At 44.9% G+C, this 24,937-nt stretch overlaps 2 protein-coding genes across 11 annotated transcripts; both read right to left on the minus strand.

Annotated features, from left to right (window-relative positions):
* On the minus strand, positions 1–3,195 carry LOC128418422 (interferon-inducible GTPase 5-like). The gene is made up of 2 exons (XM_053398079.1): positions 2,967–3,195; positions 1–1,815 (listed from the first exon to the last, which is right to left on the minus strand). The coding sequence occupies exons 1-2, from the start codon at positions 3,178–3,180 to the stop codon at positions 662–664; spliced, it is 1,368 nt and encodes a 455-aa protein (XP_053254054.1). The 5' UTR covers positions 3,181–3,195; the 3' UTR covers positions 1–661.
* Positions 3,196–6,086: 2,891 nt separating this feature from the next.
* Positions 6,087–23,370, minus strand: LOC128418450 (phospholipase A2 inhibitor and Ly6/PLAUR domain-containing protein-like). Of its 10 annotated transcripts, none has more exons than XM_053398143.1 (6): positions 23,273–23,370; positions 12,483–12,583; positions 11,111–11,224; positions 10,286–10,435; positions 8,274–8,405; positions 6,087–6,433 (listed from the first exon to the last, which is right to left on the minus strand). In XM_053398143.1, exons 2-6 carry the CDS (start codon positions 12,526–12,528, stop codon positions 6,228–6,230), a joined length of 648 nt encoding a protein of 215 aa, XP_053254118.1. In that variant the 5' UTR covers positions 12,529–12,583; positions 23,273–23,370; the 3' UTR covers positions 6,087–6,227. The 10 variants fall into 10 exon arrangements, with proteins under 10 accessions (XP_053254118.1, XP_053254121.1, XP_053254120.1 ...); XM_053398146.1 differs by lacking the exon at positions 23,273–23,370 and adding an exon at positions 21,363–21,382 and having other exon boundaries at positions 12,483–12,580; XM_053398145.1 differs by lacking the exon at positions 23,273–23,370 and adding an exon at positions 15,456–15,478 and having other exon boundaries at positions 12,483–12,580.
* Between the last annotated feature and the right edge of the window lie 1,567 nt (positions 23,371–24,937).

The raw sequence follows: 24,937 nt of genomic DNA on the forward strand, positions 1-24,937 counted from the left end.
TTTGCTGGAGAATGGTGAAACTTTATTACAATTACAAAGACACCGGAAAATGAAAGACCAGCCCGAAACATTTGCACCATTTTATAGATTGATAACAGAGAAATATTTGCATCTTTCTTCTTGTTGTAATTTGCTAGCCTTGTCAGGGAACGACTAGTGTCACATAGGTGAGTTTCCTGGAACAAAGTGATAAGAGTTGATTACTTGTTAATAATTTGTTAAAGCTGTACTGGATGGGACATCAAGTTCCGAGGTGTTGGAAAACAACAATAACGAATATTGAAAAATGGGAGACGGAAGACGAAATGGTTAAATCAACAATGATACAATGGACTACAGATCTGTGACATAATACAGAAATGTGTGCATGGGGAAAGCTGTGGAAAGTAGATATGAAATTTACTGCTTGTTACACCTTAAAATGTAATTATATGAAAACAGAACGGAAGGAATTAGATTATAATATCATGATAATGATTTGATTGATAGAAGATAGGATGCAGCAGAAGGGGAGAAAAAACAACTCCATGAAAAATGGGGTGGCAAGTGGACAAAAACAAGAGAAGAGACGAAACTGTATTTTGATTGTATGTGCTAAAAACGTTGAAACTCAATAAAACATAATGAGGGGAGAATGTTGAAAAAAGAAAACCCTCCATGCCTACACGTTTCTCCTCCCAACTGCCTTGCTAAGAACCCTTTCAGCATCTTCCTCCAAATCATCCACAAATTTTTCCAGCATTCTCAGCGTCGACATAAAAGCAATTCTTCCTGCTGCTGGGGAGCCAAGGAGCAGCAATAGAGGTGAGAACAGAATATGAAAAAACCCGACCTCCGCGTTGGTCAGTAACTCGCCTACACGTGAAGGCAATGCTGAAGATGGAGGGGACTTCTTCATCTGGGCTCTAAGTTCCTCCTCAGGTTGCTGAACCAGCCTAGCAAGTTTGGCAAGAGACTCATCATCCACACCAAACTCCTGATAGTAGTTTAACATGGAAGGCAAGAGGAGGGAGGTGTCACAAGCAAAAGGGATGCCTGGCGTTGGGGTTGCGGTGACGCCACACGAGACCGTGGCGACCTCCCATGCGTGTTTCTTCAGAATCTCTTTCTTCTTCTGTATGATACGCGTGGAGATGCTTGGAAGGGCCAAAATAAAAGCCCGTTGTTTGTGGACAGGGAGGTCCTTCTCTAGCGTTTCCTCCAAATGGTGGAAATCGTACTTGTTGAGGTCATATCTGGAAAGGAGGAAAACCCTCTGAGAGGTGAATTTTGCTTCTCTGAGGCTCTGCATACAGTTGTCACGGATTTTCCTCAGGACACCCTCCTCATCATAGAAGGGGGCCTGTTGTCTCCTGGCACTTTCCAAATCCAAGTCGACCTTGGTGCGCACAAAGTAAAACTTTTTCCCCTGCTGCTTAATTGCTTTTGCCAGGAGAATATCATTCTGGCCTAAACGGCGGCTGCTGACAATAATGAAGAAGTCATAGCGGTCAAAGTGTACCTGCTGGAGGTACGTATCAGCTGTGAATTGATTTGTGCCAATTCCTGGGAGATCCCATATTGTTACACTGGGAAGTTTAGGGTGCTGGTAAGGGACTACCTCTATAGTGGTCTCACGTACTCCAGTTTGTGCAGCACCTACTTCATGATCGCCAAGACCTCGAAGGGCATTGACCAGGGCAGATTTCCCAGCACCCGTTACTCCCGAAATGGCAATATCAAGCTTGATCTTATCTGGTGTTTCCAGCAAAATGCTAAGGACATCTGCCATTCTGCTGTTTTCCAGAAACTCAGCCATGGTTGTGGAGGTCTCACCTGAAAGAACATAAGGGAGAGGCATTTCATTTTCATAGAATCACAGGTGCCAAAACAGTGCAGTGGAGATGCCTGCCTGGTGTCAACCACACTAAAACAACAATGCACACAAGTGCAAAAACATTAAGAGAAATCAGCTGCAACCTTCCAACAGCTTGACCTCACCCACAGAGGTGCCCTCCATCACCTCCTGAGACAGACAGAGGCCAACAATACAATACTGGCATCAGATATTGATATGTCATTGAAATAAACAGTGTAGCATTTTCTCTGCAGGACAGAAAAACTGGGCAGTTTCAAGATACAGTGGTACCTCGGGTTACATACACTTCAGATTACATACGCTTCAGGTTACAGACTCCGCTAACTCAGAAATAGTGCTTCAGGTTAAGAACTTTGCTTCAGGATGAGAACAGAAATCGTGCTCCGGCGGTGCGGCAGCAGCAGGAGACCCCATTAACTAAAGTGGTGCTTCAGGTTAAGAACAGTTTCAGGTTAAGTACAGACCTCCGGAACGAATTAAGCACTTAACCCGAGGTACCACTGTAGTCTGTTTAAAAAGATACCAGTTTGTGCAAGGTTTGGAACTGCCAGCATCAACGCCTTTTTAACAGCCCACAACCTTTGGTCCTCAGGGCACGGAAGTGAGACTCTGGAAACCTCGCCAGTAATGCTGGCTTAATCACTCTGGAAACTCCATCACACCAGGCATCAGACCATTGCTCCATCGAGCTGAGTATTGTCAGCACTGACCGGCAGCGGCCCTCCAGCTTTTCAGAAAAGAAGACATTCCCAGGACGCCGGGGATTAAATCTGATACGGTTTGCGTGCAATGCGTGTGCTTCGCCGCTAAGCTGCAGCCTTTCCCCCCTTTTGCAGATGGTTGGAAGCAGAAATACGGGAGAGGAAGAAGAAACCAGAATCACGAAAGCAGCAGCAGCTGCAGGACTGCTTTCAGCAAGGAGGAAGGCTAAAGCCAGCTGCAGGTGCGCGCGTGTGTTTTTGGGGCTTCTAAGTGGGGACCCCGCAAACTTTGGCACGCACTCTTTCTCCCTTTCACTATTTCCCCCTCCCCTGCCCCGCTACAAACTCAAGGCGGGTGGGTGGCTGTTGCCACAGCTTAAAGGGCTTGGAAGGGGTTTTGAGCTCACCTTCAGTTCCCTGCAAAGCGGCTGGAGTCTTACTCGAGAGTAGGCCTCCGCTTTGGTGCCGTAGCAGCAACGCACAAAACAACCCTGACGCCTGCCTGCAATTCTCCGGGACCCCTTGGAAGTAAAAGTGAAACAAACCTTCAGTCTGCCCACACCCAAACTTAAGTCTCTGTGCCTGGTGCCACCTCGTGGCCCTAATTTTTACGAACACCATGGGAAGGCTTAAAGGTTACCCAACTACCGGTAAGTATTAACTGACATGGTGAGAATTTTAGTATAGCTCATTTTTTCTACCTGCTTTAGGTTTCTTCTTTATGACTACTGTTGTAATAAATAATCTTTCATAGAAAATATTGCATTACATTCTTCATTAAATTATCTTTCCGTTGATTTATAATTTTATGGTATTGCTCAAAAAAAGAAAAGGGAAAAAAGCGGTGTTATGAGCCATCATTGCCAAAACCAGATGACACCTGACTGGCTCTCTAAACACTTCTTTTTCTGATTATTTGGCTGTATCTTTTGATAGAATACAGATAACTGAACAAACTTTGTTGCATTACATTCTTCATTAAATTATCTTTCCATTGATATGTAACTTTATGGTATTACTCCAAAAGAAAGTGGTGTTATGAGCCATCAAACCTCGGAAATGCACTTTTCCCAAAAGGTTTCCAGTGTTGGCCACTAGTGTGGTTCTCTCTGTCACACACACACACATTCTACATACAGTGTAGAATCATAGAATTGTAGAGCTGGAAGGGATCCCGAGGGTCACCTAGTCCAACCCCCCTGCAGGGCAGGAATCTTTTGTGCTACGTGGAACTCGAACCCACCTCCCTAAGATGAAGAGTCTCATGTTCTGCGGACTGAGTTATCCCAGCTTTAAAGGTTTGCTGTGAATGCACCTATGCCTGATTTCCTGACAGAGAACTCCTTGTCCGCTCCTCAGTTGCTGGCTCTGATGGGCAGGTATTTCTGTACTGGTTTCTGCAACGCGCTATGGCCTAGTGCAAGACAACGCAGGGCTCCTGCACCTTAAATAGGGGCACAGGAGAGGGAATTTCGGCTTGTCTGCTGCGATTTCCTCTTCTGCACAACCGTTAAAAGGTGCGTGAAAGCTGTACCTTTCCCTTTCCTTTATACTTTCTTTGCACCTGGCTGGTCTACTCGGACAGCCGACTCCAGTGGGTAAGAGATTCTGTAGATTCTGAGACTAGGATCTGCCAGTACAGTGATACCTCAGGTTAAGTACTTAATTCGTTCCGGAGGTCCGTTCTTAACCTGAAACTGTTCTTAACCTGAAGACCACTTTAGTTAATGGGACCTCCTGCTGCTGCCGCGCTGCCAGAGCCCGATTTCTGTTCTTATCCTGAAGCAAAGTTCTTAACCTGAAAAACTATTTCTGGATTAGCGGAGTGTGTAACCTGAAGCGCATGTAACCTGAAGCGTATGTAACCCGAGGTACCACTGTAGATCTCGGGTTGGTTTGAATTTCCTGCTGCAGATTGTTTTTACAACGGAAGCAACAAAGCAGCATGTGGCACGCTGGTGAATAAAAATAGTGAGGGTGAGCAGAAGTGTGTGTCTGTGGTACGGGCGTAAGAAATACCATAGTTCAGTTCTGGCACTCCGAACAAGTTTATGGGCTGAGAAATTTTAAGGTTATGCCTTTCGCCTCAGGCTCCACTTGCTGGATCTCAGGCTTTGTAGAGATTGGAAGAATCAACTGAAAATGAAAGAAAGCCATTAGGAAAAAGATACTTTGGCAAGCATTTAAATCACAGGTAGGCAAACTAAGGCCCGGGGGCCGGATCCAGCCCAAGTGCCTTCTCAATCCGTCCTGCGGACGGTCCGGGAATCAGTGTTTTTACATGAGTAGAATATGTGCTTTTATTTAAAATGCATCTCTGGGTTATTTGTGGGGCATAGGAATTCGTTCATCCCCCCCCAAAAAAATATATAGGCCAGCCCTCCACAAGGTCTGAGGGACAGTGAACTGTTGAAAAAGTTTGCTGACCCCTGATTTAAATCATGGATAGGCAAACTAAGGCCAAGGGGCCGGATCCAGCCCAATTGCCTTCTAAATCCGGCGGGTATGTTCAGCAGCTTAAAAATGTTCTATATACTGTATAATGAATAGTGTTTTTAGTTGCTTTTAAAAATCGCGATGTTTTTAATTGCATTGTGCTGTTTGCCATCTTGTAGTATGGCCTGCCTGGGCTCCTTCAGGGGGAAAGGCAGGTTAAAAACCAAACTGATAAATAACAACAGAAGCACTCTTCTTTAAGCATAATCTTATTAACTGCCCCGAGATCTTCAAATGAAGGGCTTTATATAAAATTAATAAATCATAATAATCCTGAAGGAGCTGCTCCTGTACAGATGCCCAGACAAGGGCTAGGGCCATAGCACTCCTCCCAAGGCAATCTGGGTGGGGTAGTACCTATTTGATATATGTCATGGGACTCTCCACCACCAGATCAACCTCTTGGTGAATCAACCAGCAGGCGGCTTGGTTGATATGCGTTATACGCAATGCCTAAGTCAAAGCTCCTTACATCTTTAATCAATGAAGTTGTGGCCTAATTTGAACCAAAAATAATGTCATGAGTGGTCTGATACACAGTGCAGGATGGTTGGCTCAGTACCTGTGAATGCAATTAATATCTTAGCCCATTCTTGCTGCATGCAGTTTGACGCTTCTTAAAATGTTGGTAACTTGACTTTGGCCCAATTTTGAGTTTGGACCTCTGAGCACTTTGATTGGCAGGTCTGCAGAAACAGCAGGGAAGGACTGTAGCTCAGCAACAGAGCTCCATGCAGAACAAACCGGGCTCATTCCCAGCATCCCAGCTCATTCGCTCCTGCTGCCACCGCACCACTGCCGCACAATTTCTGTTCTCATCCTGAAGCAAAATTCTTAACCCGAGGTACTATTTCTGGGTTAGTGGAGTCTGTAACCTGAAGCGTCTGTAACCCGAGGTACCACTGCATAGGGCTGGCAGAGAACTCTTTCTGAAACCTGGAGAGACATTGCCCATTAAACAGTACTGAATTAGATTGTTTGACTCCATAGAAGGCAGAGTCCTATGTTCTTAGGCAGACAAAGATAGGATCTCAGTTTTTTCAACTTTTATTAACTTTCACTCAATACAACAGAGAAGAAGGCAAATACCCTTGAAAGGCCGAAGTGAAAACAAGAGGCAAAGGGGGAAGAGAGGAGTATTTCTTCATTGCTGAGATGCTGCAAAAGAGACATTATAAGAGAAGTTTCATCAGCAGGAGAACCAGGAGGGGATATGCTAACGAGGGAGCAGCCCTGCTGGCTTGAGAGACCTTGGCCTGGGAACAGGTCACATTTCTCATATTAGGAAAGGCAGAAAGCGATCTGTTCATTGATTGTAGTGTCTGGCAGCCAGATTCAGAAATGCAGCCCTTCATGGTGCTATTTACGACGTTCGTGTCTGCAAGGGAAATCAAAGGCGAGTGGTCAGGGGAGTCAGGAACTAGCGCGCACACACAAAAAAACCCATCTGCTCAATTTAAAAAAATACCTATCCACGGTAGGACACATATATTTTATCCATCATGGCTGACCTTAAGCTGATATACCAAATTAGAACAAAGGAGCAAAAGAGGTTAAGGTATTATGATATTGTTATGTAAATGTATGAGCAGGAATTGATAATTAGTATTATACAGTGGTACCTCTGGTTAAGAACTTACGGTAATTCGTTCCGGAAGTCCGTTCTTAACCTGAAACTGTTCTTAGCCTGAGGTACCACTTTAGCTAATGGGGCCTCCCGCTGCCGCCGTGCAATTTCTGTTCTCATCCTGAAGCAAAGTTCTTAATGCGAGGTACTACTTCCGGGTTAGCGGAGTCTGTAACCTGAAGCGTTTGTAACCCAAGGTACCACTGTAATTAACAATAATAATAAATTGAATACAAGGAATGAAATGTGAATCAGAGATAAATATGTAATATCAAGCAGCAATGGGAGAAAGTGGGGACACATTGAGGACAAAGAGTGAGAAGTCAACTTTTGGGGAGAAATTATATTAAATTTGGTGTAATTTGGCATTGATTTGTTGAAATTTTGGAAAACTAATAAATATTATTTGGCAAACAAAAATACAAAAAAGGGAACATCAGATGAAAAGGTCAACTGCAAATAGCCTAAGGATAGCAAAGAGGAGGTTTCAAGGAAATACCCAAATTGTCAGACCATCTAAGCTCTTGCCATGGTTACCATGGTACAGTCTGTTTGCATCGGAACAGGTTCCCCTGACAATACAGAGCAAGACTGAAAGAGCCCAACCAACTGTTCTGCTTTCTAACCAAAATGGTTGCTGTGACTGGACTCGAAAGTTACCTGCCTTGAGCTACTAGACCGGAGGGGGCAGGGGGACCTCTGCCCCACTGGCCAATTTTGGCCTCCCAGGCACATGAGGGCATTTCCCTCAAGCCACACCCACCTGCCAAGACATCACTCATGACATCAGTTGATGGGCAGAAGGGTGGGGCTCAATTCTGCACCTGCTGCGGGTGCCTCCAGGCTGGTGTTTATTGTGGGCGTATTTTGCAACATGTTGTTGGCACACTAATAGGAAGTGGTGGGTTTCCAGTGCTACCACATTATTCCTGTCCGGAGGGGATTTAGCCCCCAACGAAAGCAGGACAAAATTAAATATTTGTGGTAGGAAAAGTTATGGGATTTCAGCAGGATATGCACTGGTTCGAAATGAAGCAGTGACTGTCCCAGAACCTTTGCAGCAGCAGTCTTGAAAGGGAGAATCGTGTGTCATCACCCTGATAGGATCCTGAGTACAAATCATCATGAACACACAATCAAAAGACAACTGGCTCATTCTAGCTCATTACTGTCCGCTACTCTGACTGGCAGTGGCCCTCCAGAGTCTCGGGGGAAGATCTTTTCTATCTATGGCCTTTAACTGGAGGTGTCAGTGATTCAGCTTGGGGGGTTTTGCAAGGAAAGTATGCTACAAGCAACATTAACTACATCCATGCATTTAAGGTGCACATTTTTCTTTGGTAAATAGCAGCCACAAGAAATTCTGAGGGGACAAGGGGATGAAATGGGCAGGGTTGGGGGAAAATTAACTCTTTCTCTCCCTGCCTCAGTCTCCACAAAAGTCACCTCTCTGAAGATGCTGTTTGCATCTCAGGAAAAGCTAGCCCTGAGCTACAATTCTTTCCCACCGATACTGAAAATCAATCCACATCCCATAGGAAGAAGAAAAACTGAAATGGACTGCAGCATCGGAAATCACAATTAGCAATACCTGTAACCGTGATAAAACCTATGCAGAAAGCATTCCCTCCAGTACAATAGACATATTCCTCAGGGCATACATCATTTTTAGAATAGCAGGATGGGCAAAACTTTCCATTGACATCGGGGGGCATTCTTGGCACTGAAACATAAGAGGAATCAATTGAATTAAGGAAAGACAGTGTGGTGCAGATTAGTTTAGACAAAGTATTCCTAGTCCTTACCTCCCACCTATGATCCCCTGCCCCCAGCAGTGCAGAAGCAGAAGCTTCCTAACCCTTTTTGATGCATGCTGTGTCTGTCTAGACAGAGTAGAAAGTGATTACTTCTTTCCTCATGGTATTGGGCTAAAATGACTAATAATAATAATAATAATAATAATAATAATAATAATTTATATCCTGCCCATCTGGCTGGGTTTCCCCAGCCACTCCAGGCGACTCCCAACAGAATATTAAAAACACGATAAAACATCAAACATTTAAAAGTTCCCTAAACAGGGCTGCCTTCAGATGTCTTCTAAAAGTCAGATAGTTGTTTATTTCCTTGACATCTGGTGGGAGGGCATTCCACAGGGCAGGTGCCACTACTGAGAAGGCCCTCTGCCTGGTTCCCTGTAACTTCACTTCTCATAGTGAGGGAACTGCCAGAAGGTCTGCGGAGCTGGACCTTAGTGTCCGGGCTGAACAATGCGGGTGGAGATGCTCCTTCAGGTATACTGGGCCAAGGCCATTTAGAGCTTTAAAGATCAGCACCAACACTTTGAATTGTGCTTGGAAACGTACTGGGAGCCAATGTAGGTCTTTCAGGAATGGTGTTATATGGTCCCGGTGGCCACTCCCAGTCACCAGTCTCGCTGCCGCATTCTGGATTAACTGTAGTTTCCGGGTCATCTTCAAAGGTAGCTAATGTGCCACATAGAGCACATTGCAGTAGTCCGAGCAGGACATAACTATAGCATGCACCACTCTGGCGAGACAGTCTGCGGGCAGGTAGGGTCTCAGCCAGTGTACCAGATGGAGCTGGGAGACAGCTGCCCTGGACACAGAATTCACCTGCGCCTCCATGGACAGCTGTGAGTCCAAATTGACTCCCAGGCTGTGGACCTTGTCCTTCAGGGGCACAGTTACCCCATTCAAGACCAGGGAGTCCTCCACACCTGCCCTGCTAAATTCCTTCATGTGCCTGAAGGGCACATCCATTGATCTCCACACATCCATTGTTCTCCACACATCCATCTTTTGCCAGTTATGCTCCTTGTCAGACTTCTGGTCTGGGCAGAATGCCGGAAGAATGACCTGAGCTCTACGGAAAGGTTTGCTTTAGGAACAAACATACCTAGGATCCGTTTACAGCAAAGTTCTCTCAGGGCAGAAAACAGAAGGTTGCATATGCTACTAGTCCACTGAGATCCAATGGGGAAGCCCCAGGGGTAGTTTTCCAGGCAGCAAAGGAAGCTTCCAGGCTGAGCCTGATGCCTGGGAAACTGATCCTGCCCACTCGCTCAACTGCAGATTGCGAGGGGGCATGGGGGCAGACCTCCAGGAATGGGCTCAGCCCACCCCTCTAGTATATGTGGCACTGCCCCATCCTGCTCTGCCACCCGCTACCGAGCACAGGCAAATGACCAATTGAAACGCGCTCAGTTGGCCCACAACTGCACAAACATGCATGGTGCCAAACCCATACTTTAAAAATGGCAAAAACCTCCTTAAAAGAGCCCAGGAAGGGCAAAAGGCACAAAAACAGAGCCTAGCAACCCAACAAGCCTTTGCAAGTGCAATCCGAGGAACCCTTGACCGATCATTGAGGCCTGTGGAGAGTTGGAGGTTTGGAGGGAGTGAATGTCGTGGAGTTTGGCGTTGGTAAGTGCTGTTGGTTTTAAAGGGTTTCCAGAGGTTTTGAGATTGTTTGGAGGCTTTTGCAATAGTGTTTCAAATATACTCGATTGCACATAAATGCTCAGAGCCTCAGAACATAACCCCTGTGCAAATTGGGAGTTGCCCGTAAAATAATACCTACATTCAGGGGAATCTGGCGAACAATTCTCCTTTGAGCAGCAGACAGTGCTTTCCCTGATGTGTTTATCCTGTCCAAGATCGATCTCGAACCATATTTTGCAGAGGTCAGGGGAAAGGCAGCCTTTCACTACTTTTGTAACTGTGGTGTTATCTGCAGAAAACAAGAAAGGAGGGTATATTTAGAAGGCGTAAGGGGATGCCTGCAGAATCCTCGTGGGTTATGCGTCAAATGGGCATGCACGACAGGCGATGAAGATGCACAAAGCATACACAAGCTAACCCTTTTCACTTCAAGGGCGGCAAGAACTGGGCAGAAAGTGAAAACCAGACTGCGGTAAAGAACAAAATTGGGCGGGGTAAATCCCAGAGCCCCAAAGGAGATTAAGTGTGAGAATCTCACCCTTCCTTAGTATGCAGTACGCTATTCAATAAGGCTTGAAATATTGAGTCCCCACCCCAATATGCATTTATAGACAGGAAAATGGAGGCACAATGAGTTATATAATGAGAAGAGACACTATTCCTCTTGGGCAGTAGAGGCCCAGCCAATACACCCTGAGCTAAGGATTGGGCTGTCTTTCTGAGAACGAGGGTAAAACCCAACATATGGCTTTGAAGGCCATGACCCTACTTGCTTTCTCCACACCTCACACACAAGGATGAGACAGTTGCTCAGTAGCAGGGCTAATGTCCTGCACACAGAAGGCAAGAGATTCTCTCTCTCATTCGAGGATGTGAGCAGCCCTCCAGGTTGGGAAGGACCAATGTTGCCAGTGGATTCATGAGTTTTGCACAAAACTGCAGTCTATTCACTCCTACGGTCCACCTTTTGGGCGTTCTGCCAAAGTAATGTAACACACATCATCAGCAGAAGGGCAAGGTTCCTTTTTGCCAGTGCAGAATGTTTGTCCACGGCAAACTACACAGTCCAAGGAGGCACCTGGAGAAAGGGAAGAGAAGACAATTGCATGAATGATACAGGGTGGGTAGAATTCAAAGCTGTCAACCAGAGTAGAGGGTTGATATGGCTGCCCCTCTACTTTTGTTTTTGTATTTATTTTTAAACCACTTAGAACTCTTTCTGGCATCCTTTTTACTGCATATTCTAGATGACTTGTACTCAACAGTGATACTAAGGCAGTCATACACATTTCAGTGCTGTTTAAGCCTGCAAACGTTTTTGGGCGGTCACATTGCATCATTTCCAATCAGGGTATTCCCCCCCCAAAAAAAAGTTCTGCTCCACACAACAATAATGCAATAGCAGAGCATATCCACCAGTAATACACTATTGTATTAATGACATTATTGCAGAATATACCCACAACAAAACAGGGTCTCCAAAACCTTGTGGCTATAAGCAAGGCTCTGTGCGCTTCATATACTCCTTATTTATTTTAAAAATGAACCTGTATGCCAGATAAAGGAGCAAATTTACATTAAGTACATTTTTGCCCTCCTGTGTTTCTGTGGAATCAGAGCACGCACACAGACCCTGTTCATGCATTGCTCTTGTATACAGCAGTTAGGTTCGTAGATAGCAGATAGGATTGGGACCGTACTTTTAGCCTTGCCCATGACATTGCATCTTACCATATGCATGTGTTGGGTGTCTGCCAGGTGTACCCAGGCACCCCCAGTAATGTTTTAAAAAACCAGTGACCAGGAGAAGCAGACAGAGAGAGGCACAGGCAGAATAAAAAGGCTAGAATGGATCTGCAGCTTCTGTCTGCATCTCTCTCTGGAAGTGGCAATGGGGTGATTGGCTCCAGCGGTGGCAGTAAAGGAGGAGGAGGACCTGGGTTTTTTAGTTTTTTAAGTTTGGCGCCTTTTTTTTTTTGCTATTTATTTTGCGTTTCTGTTTTTGAGGCTTTTTTGAAAATGCCGATTAATTTTCCCGAGGATGAAAAAAATAATCTCAAACTCATGCAGAAATATGGAGAACTAAATTTAAATTGGAAAAATTATGAGCTGAGAGAGAAAAAATGAAGTTGACAGATTCAGCCATCCCTACTGGATAGTCATGTAAATAAATAGACACCAAGTCATACCAGCTTGGATGTAATTCAGTGTTTTGCAGTCGATGGCCCGGGATTATGAGAGTTGCAGTCCAGGGCCTCTAGGCTGAACAACACAGATTTCCTAATGAAATAAATCTCCCACTCTGATACCATTAGGAGCTTCCAGCTGCCCCTTACCTGTAGTTAGCAGAGAGAAGAAGAAAATTCCCAGAAGAGCCTGCATGGCAATGGTTCAAAAGCTCCTTCAATGAAGCAAATGTTGTGACTCAAAGTATCTGCTAAAACATTCACGGCAGCAAGATAAATAAAAATATAAGACTTGTTGCCCAGCAGGAAATTCATTACCACAAGCTGAAAACATGAATTCCAGGTAGAGGTGACCTATCCTTTGCCCAAAGAGTCATGTTGGCAATTGAGCAAGCAGCTGAGGTCTGGTTTTTGCAAGCTCTCTGTCTTCCTGAAGACACAGTCCAGCTGCACAGTGGTACTCAAATGCCTTGGTACGCAAATGCCGAAAACCCGGAAGTAAGTGTTCCGGTTTTCGAATGTTTTTCGGAAGCCAAACGTCCGTTGCAGCTGTCGGCTATTGTTTCCAGGGCACCTTCACCAATCAGAAGCTGCGCCTTGGTTTTGGAACATTTCAGAAGTCAAACTGACTTCTGGAATGATTAAGTTCGGCACTCCCCCCCCCTTTTTTTTTTGCTATTTATTTTGCGTTTTTGTTTTTGAGGCTTTTTCAATTAATTTGTTTTAGTGACTGTGTGGAACCCAGTTCAGCTCCTGATTGATTGATTGATTGATTGATTGTGTGACTGCGGAAATGGATAAAAGCCCCCCCACCCCATCCAAACAATGACTATCATTTAATTTTAATCATCTACAATACTGTCTTATTTATTTTATAGTACAGTACACTGATTGTTGCTTTCATTTTATGGATCAATGGTCTCGTTAGATAGTAAAATTCATGTTAAATTGCTGTTCTAGGGGTTGCTTTTAAAAGTCTGGAATGGATTAATCCGTTCTGCATTACTTTCTATGGGAAAGCACACCTTGGTTTTGGAACGCTTTGGTTTTGGAACGGATTAAGTTTGAGAACCAAGGTACTACTGTACTCCTAAACAAGAGGCTTCTTTCTGCTGTGCAAAGAATCCTAATATGCTTCTCAAATGCTCATCTCATGCTCCCAAAATATCTGAAACAAATTACAGGAAACTCCCCAGCCATGTTGGAGGATTAGTAGAGCCTACAAAAATTTGGAGCTGGCACTGCACCCAGTCAGGCTTTTGATTCTCCTTGGCAGGAGACACTCACCGCTCACAGTCATCTGTTGCAGAGGGGTATCAGGCACTGGCCTCTGTCTACCCCACTGAAGGAGCAAATAAATTTGGATTTGAACCTGGGACCCTCTGCACGCAAAGCAGATGCTTTGCCACTGAGCTGCAAATTTCCCACAAGAGACGGGCAGGATCAGACCAAACCTAGCCCAACCAATTATGTCATCTGGTTATTATGAGAGCAACTGTTTAAGAACTGGTGCATGCATTTGATTCCACACACACACCCTTCCCTCTCTACCTCTTTTCCCTCATGTAACACATTTTTTAAGACTGTAAAAGTCTGTCTTGTTTTTAATTGATTGCATGTGAGCCACTCTGGGAGCCTTCTTGGCATAAGGGCAAGGTACGAATGCTCCAAATAAATAAATAAAGTAAGCCAAAAAGGAGGTAGCTGGGGTTATTGGTTTGTTTTGGTTCTTACTTTTATTATGCATTTGGGGGTTTTTATTGTATTTTTTTTGTTGCAAATCACCCTGAGATCTATGGATGGACAGTTAATAATAATAATAATAATAATAATAATAATAATAATAATAATAATAATTGCTTTTTTCTGGGGGTACGCAAGGGTATGCATACCCCTAAACATTTTGTAAATCTTTGTACTTTTGTTCATGTACTGTATTTATTTCCCCCCGATTTGAACTATAAAATTGTGATTTTCTTGAGTCAAAATGAGAGTACCCCTAAGCATTTTTTAAAGGGGAAAAAAGCAGTGATAACAACAACAACAACAACAACAACAACAACAACAACAACAACAATCCAACTTCCCACTGTGGCCCAAACAGATGCCTTTACACAACCAGGAGATGATAGATAGATAGATGATAGCTAGATAGCTAGATAGCTAGATAGATAGATATGATATAAACATTCATGAGCCACTTTCTGTTCCATTTCTGTTCCACCCAGAGAACCTCTCAACCACCGTTCCTAGTGACCAGCGATACCTTCGCCTCTGCCAATTAATATTTATCCTCTTAAAACTGCCAAGCTGGTGGCTATAGGCAAACACCAAGATACATAACACGGAAGGCAGGGGGGAGGAGAATACGGCCAGATCCTTCCTTGTAAAGCCACAGCCCCACACAAGCTAACCCGCAGCCCATTAAATTCCAAATTGTTAGGCAATCCTACAGCAGGCCTTTGCCCCGCTGGAGTCAGATGAGATATCTCTTAGTTCAAGGCCGAGGGAGCTTAGGGGCTTGGTTAACCCCGTTTGGGTGGGTGGGGGAATAAGTCATTTATTATTATTATTATTATTATTATTATTATTATTATTATTATTATTATTATGAAACTGGCAGGCCTTGGATTCATTAATTGTTTTGTTTTGTAAGGTGCATACCTACCACCTGGGGGAAAAAATAAAAATAAAAACCTTCAAAGCGGATCAGAGCAGGAATGCAGGCTGAGGCCTAGTCCTATCCAGGCTAAGAGCCTTTGCCACCGCCACCCAGCCCTCTCCCCACCCCGGCTTCTTCTTCTCCCTACAAAATTGGGGAAGGGGCCTCTTCTTTTTGGCCTCTGCGTAACAAACCTCTCCAAACAGACTCCCAGCCGCTAAGCGTCTCTGTATTTGGACCCACCGTAAATGCAAAGCGCTACAGAACCGCTATGGAACTGTCATGGCTCCCCACCCACCCCGGCCTAAGGATCCTAGGAACCAGTGCCGGATTTACGTATAAGATAAACAAGCTATAGCTTAGGGCCCCACTCTCTTGGGGAGGGCAAAAAAAAAAGGAGGGGAAAAACTGGATGTACGTTTCCAAAATATAAGATAAAAAAACAAATAAAACCTACATACAGCAACAGTCTTTTGTGTTGTGTTGAAGCCTTAGATTAGCAGTACCCGGAGGTCCAGCGGTCCGCCAACCCCGTGGCCAGAGGGGAAAAACAATTCCAGAGACTTCTTGGTCAGAGAAAAGAGATTTATTGAGATCTGCGCAGAGGCAGCCAGTGGAGTCCTCTCCAAAGACTGGCTACGCCCAATTTCACATTTGCAAACTTTCTTATACCTTGAAAACACCCTTCCCTCCCCCAAGCTTCCCCAAAACCTCCTCCAATCAGCTGGCAAGTTTTAGCTTACTTCCTTATATGGCATATGGCTATCTAAACGCCCCTCCTTCCCTTGTTCGTGTGTTCTTCTCTTGCATTACTGCATCAGAGAGCATGTGCAGAGAGTACTGCAGTTTCTACTTAGCTGAGAGAAAAAAACAGGAAATGAGCTTCCCTGCTAGCCAGCAGAAAGAGGAAGTAGCTCCCAGCTTGCAAAGCCACTGCTCGCTGTCTGTTAGCCGGCAGAAAGAGGAAGTGGGCCTCTTCCAAATTCAGCAAAGCAGGATAATATGCAATTTTAACAGAGCAATTTAGAAAAGCAACTTATCAGAGCAATTTACTTAAATATAAAATACAGGGAATACCTTCCCTGTCCCTTCATTCCCTCCTCTTCTTTTGGGACAACCTATCTCCTAGGTTCGTCCTGGTCTCTCGGGTTTATAATCCTGGGGAAGAGCAATAAGGGCCATGATTCTTTTTGCGTCACACCTTGTAAGCATTGCACGAAGCAGGGTATACAGAAGCAAAGAAGCAGAAGGATTAACAGCGGCCCTGCTAATAATACCACAATATGCCTGAGCCAACTGCCATGAGGCAGCCAGGAATATAACCAACCCCATAGATCACCTCCTGTAGTTTTCAGCGGGTTCCTGGCTATCATTGTTTCCATGTGATCAATGGTGACTGAAATATTATCTAGGACATATCTATTTTATTGCTGAAGGGCCCACTGATACTCGTGCTCTATCAGCTGCCTTGCTTTTTGGGAGGTTGTGTCCCACCTCTCTGAGGAGGAGCCTATTATCTTAACCAATTTTCCCACCTGTCCTTGTGGATGCTTAATACTCTCATGATTTCCTCCCAACATACTGTATCCGAAAGGGGCTTCTCCCTCTACATATATTAACATATACCCACAGGAATATATATCCACCCTTGCAGAGGCCTGACACACGGAGTGACCATATCAAAGAGTTCTGGCCCCAATATCAAAAGTCCTGGCGGTGCCTTAAATTTTGCTGGGGGAAAAAAGTCTCTACGTTGGGGACGCTGCCCGCGGGCGTCCCTCCCATCCACTTGTCCAGCCGTCTGGCGCTCTTCTGGAGATGGTTAGCTTCAGAGGATCATCAGGATTTGGTGTAACTGTCCAATCTAAAATAGCCTTCTTCACTTAAGTGTGGTGGACCCAAGGGGTGAGGTCAGCAACTTTAACAGCAATGGGCCTGGGTCCACCTGTTAAGACAGAGAGAAAATCTCGGGAGAATTACTGCACATAATTATTAAACTGCACATTTTGACTAGCATGGGGGGGGGGGTTATTGCAAAACTGAGTGGACAAAAGCTGGTCCATTGTCAGATCCTATTGACCTAGGTAGCCCATAGCGGGGAATGATCTCCCTAAGCAGGCACCTGGTTACTTCAAATGCCTTTTCAGTTCTGGTGGGCCAGGCTTCAACCCATTCTGTATACGTGCAGATCGCCACGAACAGGTAGCGGTATGGTCCACAGCGGGGCAATTCAGTGAAATCCACAACAAGGTCTTCCATGGGTGCAGTTCCACTATGCTGAATCCCCGGGGGAGCCAAGGGTCCGGTTCTGGGATTATTCTTTTGACATAGCGGGTACTTCCTGGAAATCTGGGCTGCCAGTTGATAAAGGTGGGCTATGTAGAAGCACTGCTTCAGCTGTCTGGTTGTGGCATCTGGTCCCATGTGGGTGGACTCATGGTATCTCTGAATAATCTGCCGAGAAAGGGACTCTGGAATCCATATTCTGTCATCATGAGTAAGGTACCATCCTTCTTTGGACATAGTCAGCCCCTGGGCATCTGCAGTGTCCCTCTCCTTTTGGTGTATATTGGCTTATCAGCGGTGTTCAAGATCCTTCCAGGGACCAGTGCTCCAATAACTGACGCGGGAGCTGGTTCCCTGGCTGCTTCCTTGGCCACTCTGTCTGCTAGTCGGTTTCCTCTGGCCACTTCTCCTAGTCCAGTTTTGTGTCCATAACAATGGATAACTGCCACTGCCTTGGGCTCCCATACAACATCCAGAAGGTTCAATAAGGCTTGTGGGTGGGCCACCTGGTTTCCTCTGGAGGTAAGCAAACCTCTTTCCTTCCATAAGGCTCCATGGGCATGTAAAGTCAGAAAGGCATACTTAGAGTATAAATGTTTATCTTCTGTCCCTTTGCTAGGGTCAGGGCTCTAGGTATGCCACTGGCTGTTGCCAGCTTCCCAATTTTGGCACAAAACCCTTTTCGCTGTCCCTTGGTCCTCATCCACGAATAGAGTAAAGGGTTTCTCAGGGTTTGGGATGCCAAGCGCTGGGGCTTGCTGTAGTGCCCTCTTCAAATCCACGAAGGCTTGCTGTTGTTCTGTGCTTCAAACAAAGGGGTCTCTCTCAGTTCCTCTGGTTGACTCATGTAGAGGCTTGGCAATGATGCTGTAATTAAATATCCATATCCTACAAAATCCTGCAGACCCCAGAAAGCCACAGAGTTCTCTGCAGTTCTTTGCCTCTGGTATCAGGATAATAGCCTGCTTCCTTTCTTCACTGGTAACAAAAGGGTGTTCCACTGTGATTGGCATTGCCTCAAGATCCTATGTTGGAGCAGTCGCTCTAGATGCACCTACACTCCTTCAGTCGCCCTTCGTGGGATGGGATACTTATTTACTGCAACAGGATTGACAAATGGCTTGGGCTTCACGATTATTGGTGGGATATTCTTTGCCATTCCTGGGGGGTTCACTTGTTCCAGAATACTGGCGGGGATGGGTCCCTCCTCTTCTTTTATTATCATGAGGCGCCAGTACTCCCTCAGGGGTGCCTCCACAACCAGTTCCCCAAATGACATAGTGGACAATGTGGCTTCTCCCGATGGCTTAAAAATAATTTGGGCTTGCAACTTTACCAACAAATCTCTTCCTAATAATAGAATAGGGCATTCTCTCTTCCAGTGCCCTTCCTGTCGGCAGATGGCGCACTGATTCCTCCCCAGGCGGCTTCGCCCTCCTCCCCGGGCACTTCCTCTTTCCTGAGGGGTGGGTGTGGTAGCCTGTAATGCCGTCAACTTCCTTGTTTGATACTTCTCCTTTTTTTTTTTTTTTTCCTCTGGGCTTCCTCATCTCTCTGATTGTAAGTGGTTTGAGCTAACTTCAACATCTATTCCAGCCCATGGCCGATGCACCCCTCATGCTTCTGGATTTTTTCTTTTGGCGAATATTGGACGCTGCTTGAGCTACAAAGGCAGCCTTTATAATGGGGCGTTGGCAATATCATCTGGGTTCTCCTCAAAGGTAGGGTTCTAATTTCTCCAATTGCACACATCAGCACTTGAAAAAGGCACATGTTGGACTGTATAAGTGCATGGTGGTGCTTCCCCACCCTGTCCTGGGGGGCTGGTGGGTCATACACTCTGCATAGAGGCATCATTGCAGTCCCACCCTTTTTCTGTGCCTTATGGGACTTATAGAGGGACGCACTGGTTGCTGCTTCTATCCATTCCTTCTGCCATTACTTCCCTTGTGTTGGGAAACATCCTGCTGCTGCCAACAAATGGGAACTAACATCCACTTCTTTCGCATAGGGTTGTACATACTGTTGCAATCTCAATGTCTGATACTGTGTCCACATTTTTCCTTTCTTTGCTAACTCAATTAGTCCCTTCATAAACTCCTCATCATCCTCTTCCTCTTTGCTCTCTAATTCATCAACCTTGGAGGGTTCAGGCTGAGGGCCGGCTCCTCCCTAGTCCTGGGGCCCTGGGCCTGGGGGATTCGCTAGAGGGGCAGTTGGTGGAGCATAGGGTGGCGGCGGTTTAATGACTTCCCCCTCTTCTCCTTCCTCTCCTTCCTCTCCTTCCGGCTCTGATATCACCGGGGGCTTTTCTGACTTCCCTGCCGGTCAGACTGCACAAATTGTATTTTGTGGGGCGTCGCCTCGGCAGGCTTTCAGCCATGGTGGATTCTTTTCCACATTGATTTTCCAGGTAGAAATATAAGGGATCTGTTCTGGGTGGACGTTCAAGATATTTTGATATAGTGGGTTGATTAATTGCAAATTAAATCTGCCCTCCAAGGGCCAATTAGTTCCTTGGGTGGGCCAATCAACCTCACATCCTCTCTCTTCTCAATTTGAACCCAATCATCATGCTTCGTAGCTGCTTTCCAGTTGGTTAAAAAACATTTCAGAGGACTACGTTAGCTTGCCCCAGACCCCATTTTTTCAGATACTCCGCTCCTAACCGGGCTTAAGATCCTTTCACACACCAACTACTACAGACTGTGACTTGGCGAACTCTCGTTGCCAAGAAATGCACAGCCCTGCAATCGCTCGGCCAAGGGGACGCTAAGCCCCGGCCCACACTTGACAATTCAACCACTGGAGTATCTGACATGCAACATACAAAACACACCCCAATATAATTCCAACATGCAACACACAAAACACACCAAAATAATTTTCCCTCTGTTTCCCCTTTCCCCAACCTTACTGGCGGCACTCTACTGCTCACAGCCAGACCCTTTCCTGGCGGCACTCTACTGCTCACGGCCAGGGGAAGCTGATCAGGCTTCCTACCACGCCCTTTCCCTTGGGCTTACCTGTTCCGCTGCGGACCCCTCCTTCGGCCGTCCTCTTTTCTCTCCCGACTGGGTGTCTCGGCTCAGGCACAGCGTGGCGATCTCCCCCTACGAACTGGCAGGGTGCGCGCTGGAGATTGCGAGCGCTGGTCCCGGTTGCTCACCCGGTCGAGTCTGGCCCCTCGGTCCACCTTTCGTGGGGTGGGGACCCATCCCGGACGAGCCCCCAAAATGAAGCCTTAGATTAGCAGTACCCGGAGGTCCAGCGGTCCGCCAACCCCGTGGCCAGAGGGGAAAAACAATTCCAGAGACTTCTTGGTCAGAGAAAAGAGATTTATTGAGATCTGCGCAGAGGCAGCCAGTGGAGTCCTCTCCAAAGACTGGCTACGCCCAATTTCACATTTGCAAACTTTCTTATACCTTGAAAACACCCTTCCCTCCCCCAAGCTTCCCCAAAACCTCCTCCAATCAGCTGGCAAGTTTTAGCTTACTTCCTTATATGGCATATGGCTATCTAAACGCCCCTCCTTCCCTTGTTCGTGTGTTCTTCTCTTGCATTACTGCATCAGAGAGCATGTGCAGAGAGTACTGCAGTTTCTACTTAGCTGAGAGAAAAAAACAGGAAATGAGCTTCCCTGCTAGCCAGCAGAAAGAGGAAGTAGCTCCCAGCTTGCAAAGCCACTGCTCGCTGTCTGTTAGCCGGCAGAAAGAGGAAGTGGGCCTCTTCCAAATTCAGCAAAGCAGGATAATATGCAATTTTAACAGAGCAATTTAGAAAAGCAACTTATCAGAGCAATTTACTTAAATATAAAATACAGGGAATACCTTCCCTGTCCCTTCAGTGTAGGCTCCTATGATGTAAGTCATGGGCCCCGCCTGCTAGCCTGCTCCCTAAAATATCACTGGTTTGCTCATTTCTATATAAATTACTTTGATAAATTGCATATTTTGTTATGTGCAAATGGCTTTAGATACCTATTAGGTCCATAAATTACCATGTAGCATATATTCAGCACAAAAAAAAGTGATAATTTGTTGTTGACAAAGGAAAGCTGGACATATAAATGGCCCCATTACCTTCAGTAGTTTAGGGCCTCATCAAACCTAAACCTGGACCCGCTGGGAACTATAGTTTATTATTTATTATTTATATTTTATTTATGCTTTTCAGGTTTATACATTTCACAAATTTAACAGTCTTTTTAACATTTCAAAACTTGACTTCCTTCCCCCTTTCTGCGGCTCCTTAAATTTATTTTTAATATCTTTTGCATATCCAAGTTAACTTAATTTGCTCATTTATTCATCCGCTTTGAATATATACTTCTATGAAACTGCAGGTTATTGCAACAATCCTGCCAATGTTCTTACCTGTTTACAATTTATCTGTAAACATTCAATAAGCCCTTCCCATTCTTTTATAAAATGTTTGTTATCTTGATTTCTTATTCTTCCGGTAAGTTTCACCATTTCTGCATATTCTGCATAAGTTTTTGGATCCATTCTTCCTTTACTGGGACTTCTGCTTCTTTCCATTTTGGGACGAGTAACATTCTTGTCGCTGTAGTAGCATACATAAATATGTTTCTATACACCTTAGGTAGTTCTGTCCCTGTAATTCCCAAAAGAAAAGCTTCTGGCTGTTTTACAAACGTTATTTTAAACATCGCTTTCGATTCATTATATATCATTTTCCAGTAAGCTTTAACCTTACTACAAGACCACTGTAGCCTTATGAGGCTTTGCCCTCGGGTGGGAAAAATATTGCGCCTGGGAAAGGGAAGTGGGAGTCAACAGACACTCAAGGAATAGTTCGGAGAAAAGGCTTTTATTTCTACCATCCATGAACTGGTAGAAGGAGCAAGTGTGATAAGTCACAAAAAGCATGCACGAAGTTCACAGTCCTGTGCACAAGCATATATACCCCTTTCCAGTTCCCTCCTCCTTTCTCCTCCCTCAGGAGTCCTGCCCATGAGTTCCTCTGAGCATGAACAGAAAGCTGTCTTGGGACTATTGGACTCTTGGCACCCTTCCCAGGAAAGGGGGAATGAGAAGCCGAGGGGGTGGGTCGAGGAGCCCTGGTGGTTCAGCATCTCCAAGATGTTGCAACCGAATGAGATAAGATTCAGTTTCTCAGGCCTGCTATGAACAGAGCCTATTCATTAGCCTTTAAAAGTAACATTTTGCCTTTTGCCACAGCATCTTGTGAGAAAAGCAGAGAAGAGCAGAGAAAAGCTGTTTTGGATTTTTTAGAAGACAAAAGGAGTTTTGGACAGTTTTGAGGCCTGGGGTGATTATTGAAGCCTGGGGTGATTTCACAGACAGGATTTGGGTATTCTGTCCCTTCACCACCACATATGATAAAAAGAACCTTATTTCTCTTTACATTTTCAACACTTATTTGATTTAGATTTATACATTTTTGCCAATTTACTCGGTGTTAGATACCATCAATATATCATTTTCATATCCTGGGAACTATAGTTTAAGGGTGCTAGGAGTTGTTAGGGGTGGCTGCAAACTCCCCTGACAGAGCTACAATTCCCCAGGTGGTTTGAACAGATGGTCCCCGCCCCATTGCCTGACCTCCCCCCCTCCCAAAAAAACCCTCTTCTCAAAGAAGCATCTAAAAAGGCTCCTTCACCTGTTTCAGGTATCTTGCACCCTGCAATCAGCAGGCAAGGTCCTTGGAGCCAAGTCCTAGGGGCTGAAGTCACTTCAGCCCCCCAATAAAATATTTGAGGGGACTGCCCCACCAAAATTGATGGGCATTGCCATTTGAATGGTGTGCACGCACCAGGGGTTACCCAGGTCCCCCCAATATTTTATTCAAGTTGGCAACCCTGGAGGACAGGTGAGCCAGTGGCCGTTGACCTATGGTGGGGCCTTTGCGGTGGCATTTCCCTGGTGAAGTTTATCTGCCTCCCTAGTTAATCAACTTTTAGGAAGAAATTAGAAACATTCCTGTTTTAGACACACATACTTACAGCTCCCATTTAGCCTTTTCATATCTCTTGAGTTCTTGCATAACATACCCTCCAACGTTTCTCCGATGAAAATGGGGACATCCTATTCCTTCATCATCATTTTATTATTTATACCCCGCCCATCTGACTGGGTTGCCACAGCCACTCTGGGCAGCTTCCAACATATATAAAAACAGAATAAAACTATTTTAAAAACTTCCCTACGCAGGGCAGCCTTCAGATGTCTTCTAAACGTTGCATAGTTACTTATCCCCTTGGCTTGGGGGTTGCATAACTCCATACGCTCAAACATTTCTCCGATGAAAATAGGGACGTCCTAAGGAAAAGTGTGACATTCCGGGATCAAATCAGAAACCAGGACAGCTTCTGTAAATCCAGGACCGTCCCTGGAAAATAGGGACACTTGAAGGGTCTCTTCTAAATATGCTGACATTTTTCAGTTGTACATTTGAAGGATATACATTGAAAGTAAAAAAACAACGGAGGTTAAAATATAGTGTATTATTACTGCTGACAATGACTAATAAAGATACCGATAATTCGCTTCTGAGTGCGTGCTGGGGGACACACACATTTCACAGGCATTCAATGGGTAAAAAGACAGTTCCTGGCAACCTGGAAATCAATGGTTGAATGTTTTTAGAATGCTTTAAAAATGTTTTATCTCAATATGTTTGCCATCTTGGGCTCCTTCAAAAGGAAGCGTGGGATATAGATTACATAAACTACTACTATTATTATTACTACAGTGGTACCTCAGGTTAAGTACTTAATTTGTTCTGAAGGTCCGTTCTTAACCTGAATTCCATCCGTTCAGTATTCCATTATTACACCCATCAAAACTTATTACACTGTTGAATTTATCTTAATGCTGCCAGCATTTTCAGCTGTACATAGTTATTTCCCATATATTCAAAAAAAAATTCCAATCTTCTCTATATGTATGTTCTTCTTGTTCTCTTATTCTGTGCATATTCTGTCAATTTAAGTTGCCATTCTTCTTTGGTTGGGACCTCGCTTGTTTTCCATATTTGGGCTAACGAAACACGGGCTGCAGCAGTGACATACATAAATAACCTTTTTTGACACCTGGGAATTTCAGTCTGAATTATCCCCAACAGAATGGACTCTGGGGTTTTTTTGGAAAGTACTTCTGAACATTTTTTCAATTCATTATGGATCATTTCCCAGTACTCTTTTACCCTTTTACAAGTCCACCACATATGAAAGAAGGTTCCATCAACCTCTTTGCATCCCTAGAACTTATCTGATTCAGTCTTATACATCTTAGCAAGCCTACTTGGAATTAAATACCATCTCAAGCATTCATTTTCTAATTAGATAGAAGCACATCAAACAAGATTACTGCTCGAGAAGCTGCAGGATACATATGGATTGCAGCTAGCATCATGTGGCTTCAAACACCAGCTGTGGGAGGTTATCAAAGTGGGTAAGGTGTACACGGTCCAAGTTTCGGATGGGTTGGCAGAGATTACCTATTCTTTCTCTTACCTAAACACTGAGAGGCAGAGGAGCGAAGGTTTCTCTTTTATAACTTCCAGCCTCCCCAAACTTGCCAGAATGCAGTAAAATGCCCCTCTTCATTTACTAGCAAAGCTGTTTGCTCAAGCTATCATGGGAGCCAGATTATTAAGAGAGCTGAGA

This window comes from Podarcis raffonei, chromosome 8 (genome assembly GCF_027172205.1).
Source record: "Podarcis raffonei isolate rPodRaf1 chromosome 8, rPodRaf1.pri, whole genome shotgun sequence".
Classification (NCBI taxonomy): Eukaryota; Metazoa; Chordata; class Lepidosauria; order Squamata; family Lacertidae; genus Podarcis; species Podarcis raffonei.

Excerpts from the sequence above, each read along its gene's own strand:
- LOC128418422 (XM_053398079.1), bottom strand. The coding sequence starts at position 3,180 with ATGGTGTTCGTAAAAATTAGGGCCACGAGGTGGCACCAGGCACAGAGA. Across the intron at positions 1,816-2,966 it reads CGCTTTGCAGGGAACTGAAG|GTGAGACCTCCACAACCATG; the intron begins GTGAGCTCAAAA and ends ATGTTCTTTCAG.
- LOC128418450 (XM_053398143.1), bottom strand. The coding sequence starts at position 12,528 with ATGCAGGCTCTTCTGGGAATTTTCTTCTTCTCTCTGCTAACTACAG. Across the intron at positions 11,225-12,482 it reads CTTCTCTCTGCTAACTACAG|GTGCCTCCTTGGACTGTGTA; the intron begins GTAAGGGGCAGC and ends CCCTTTCTCCAG. Across the intron at positions 10,436-11,110 it reads TTTGGCAGAACGCCCAAAAG|ATAACACCACAGTTACAAAA; the intron begins GTGGACCGTAGG and ends TGTTTTCTGCAG.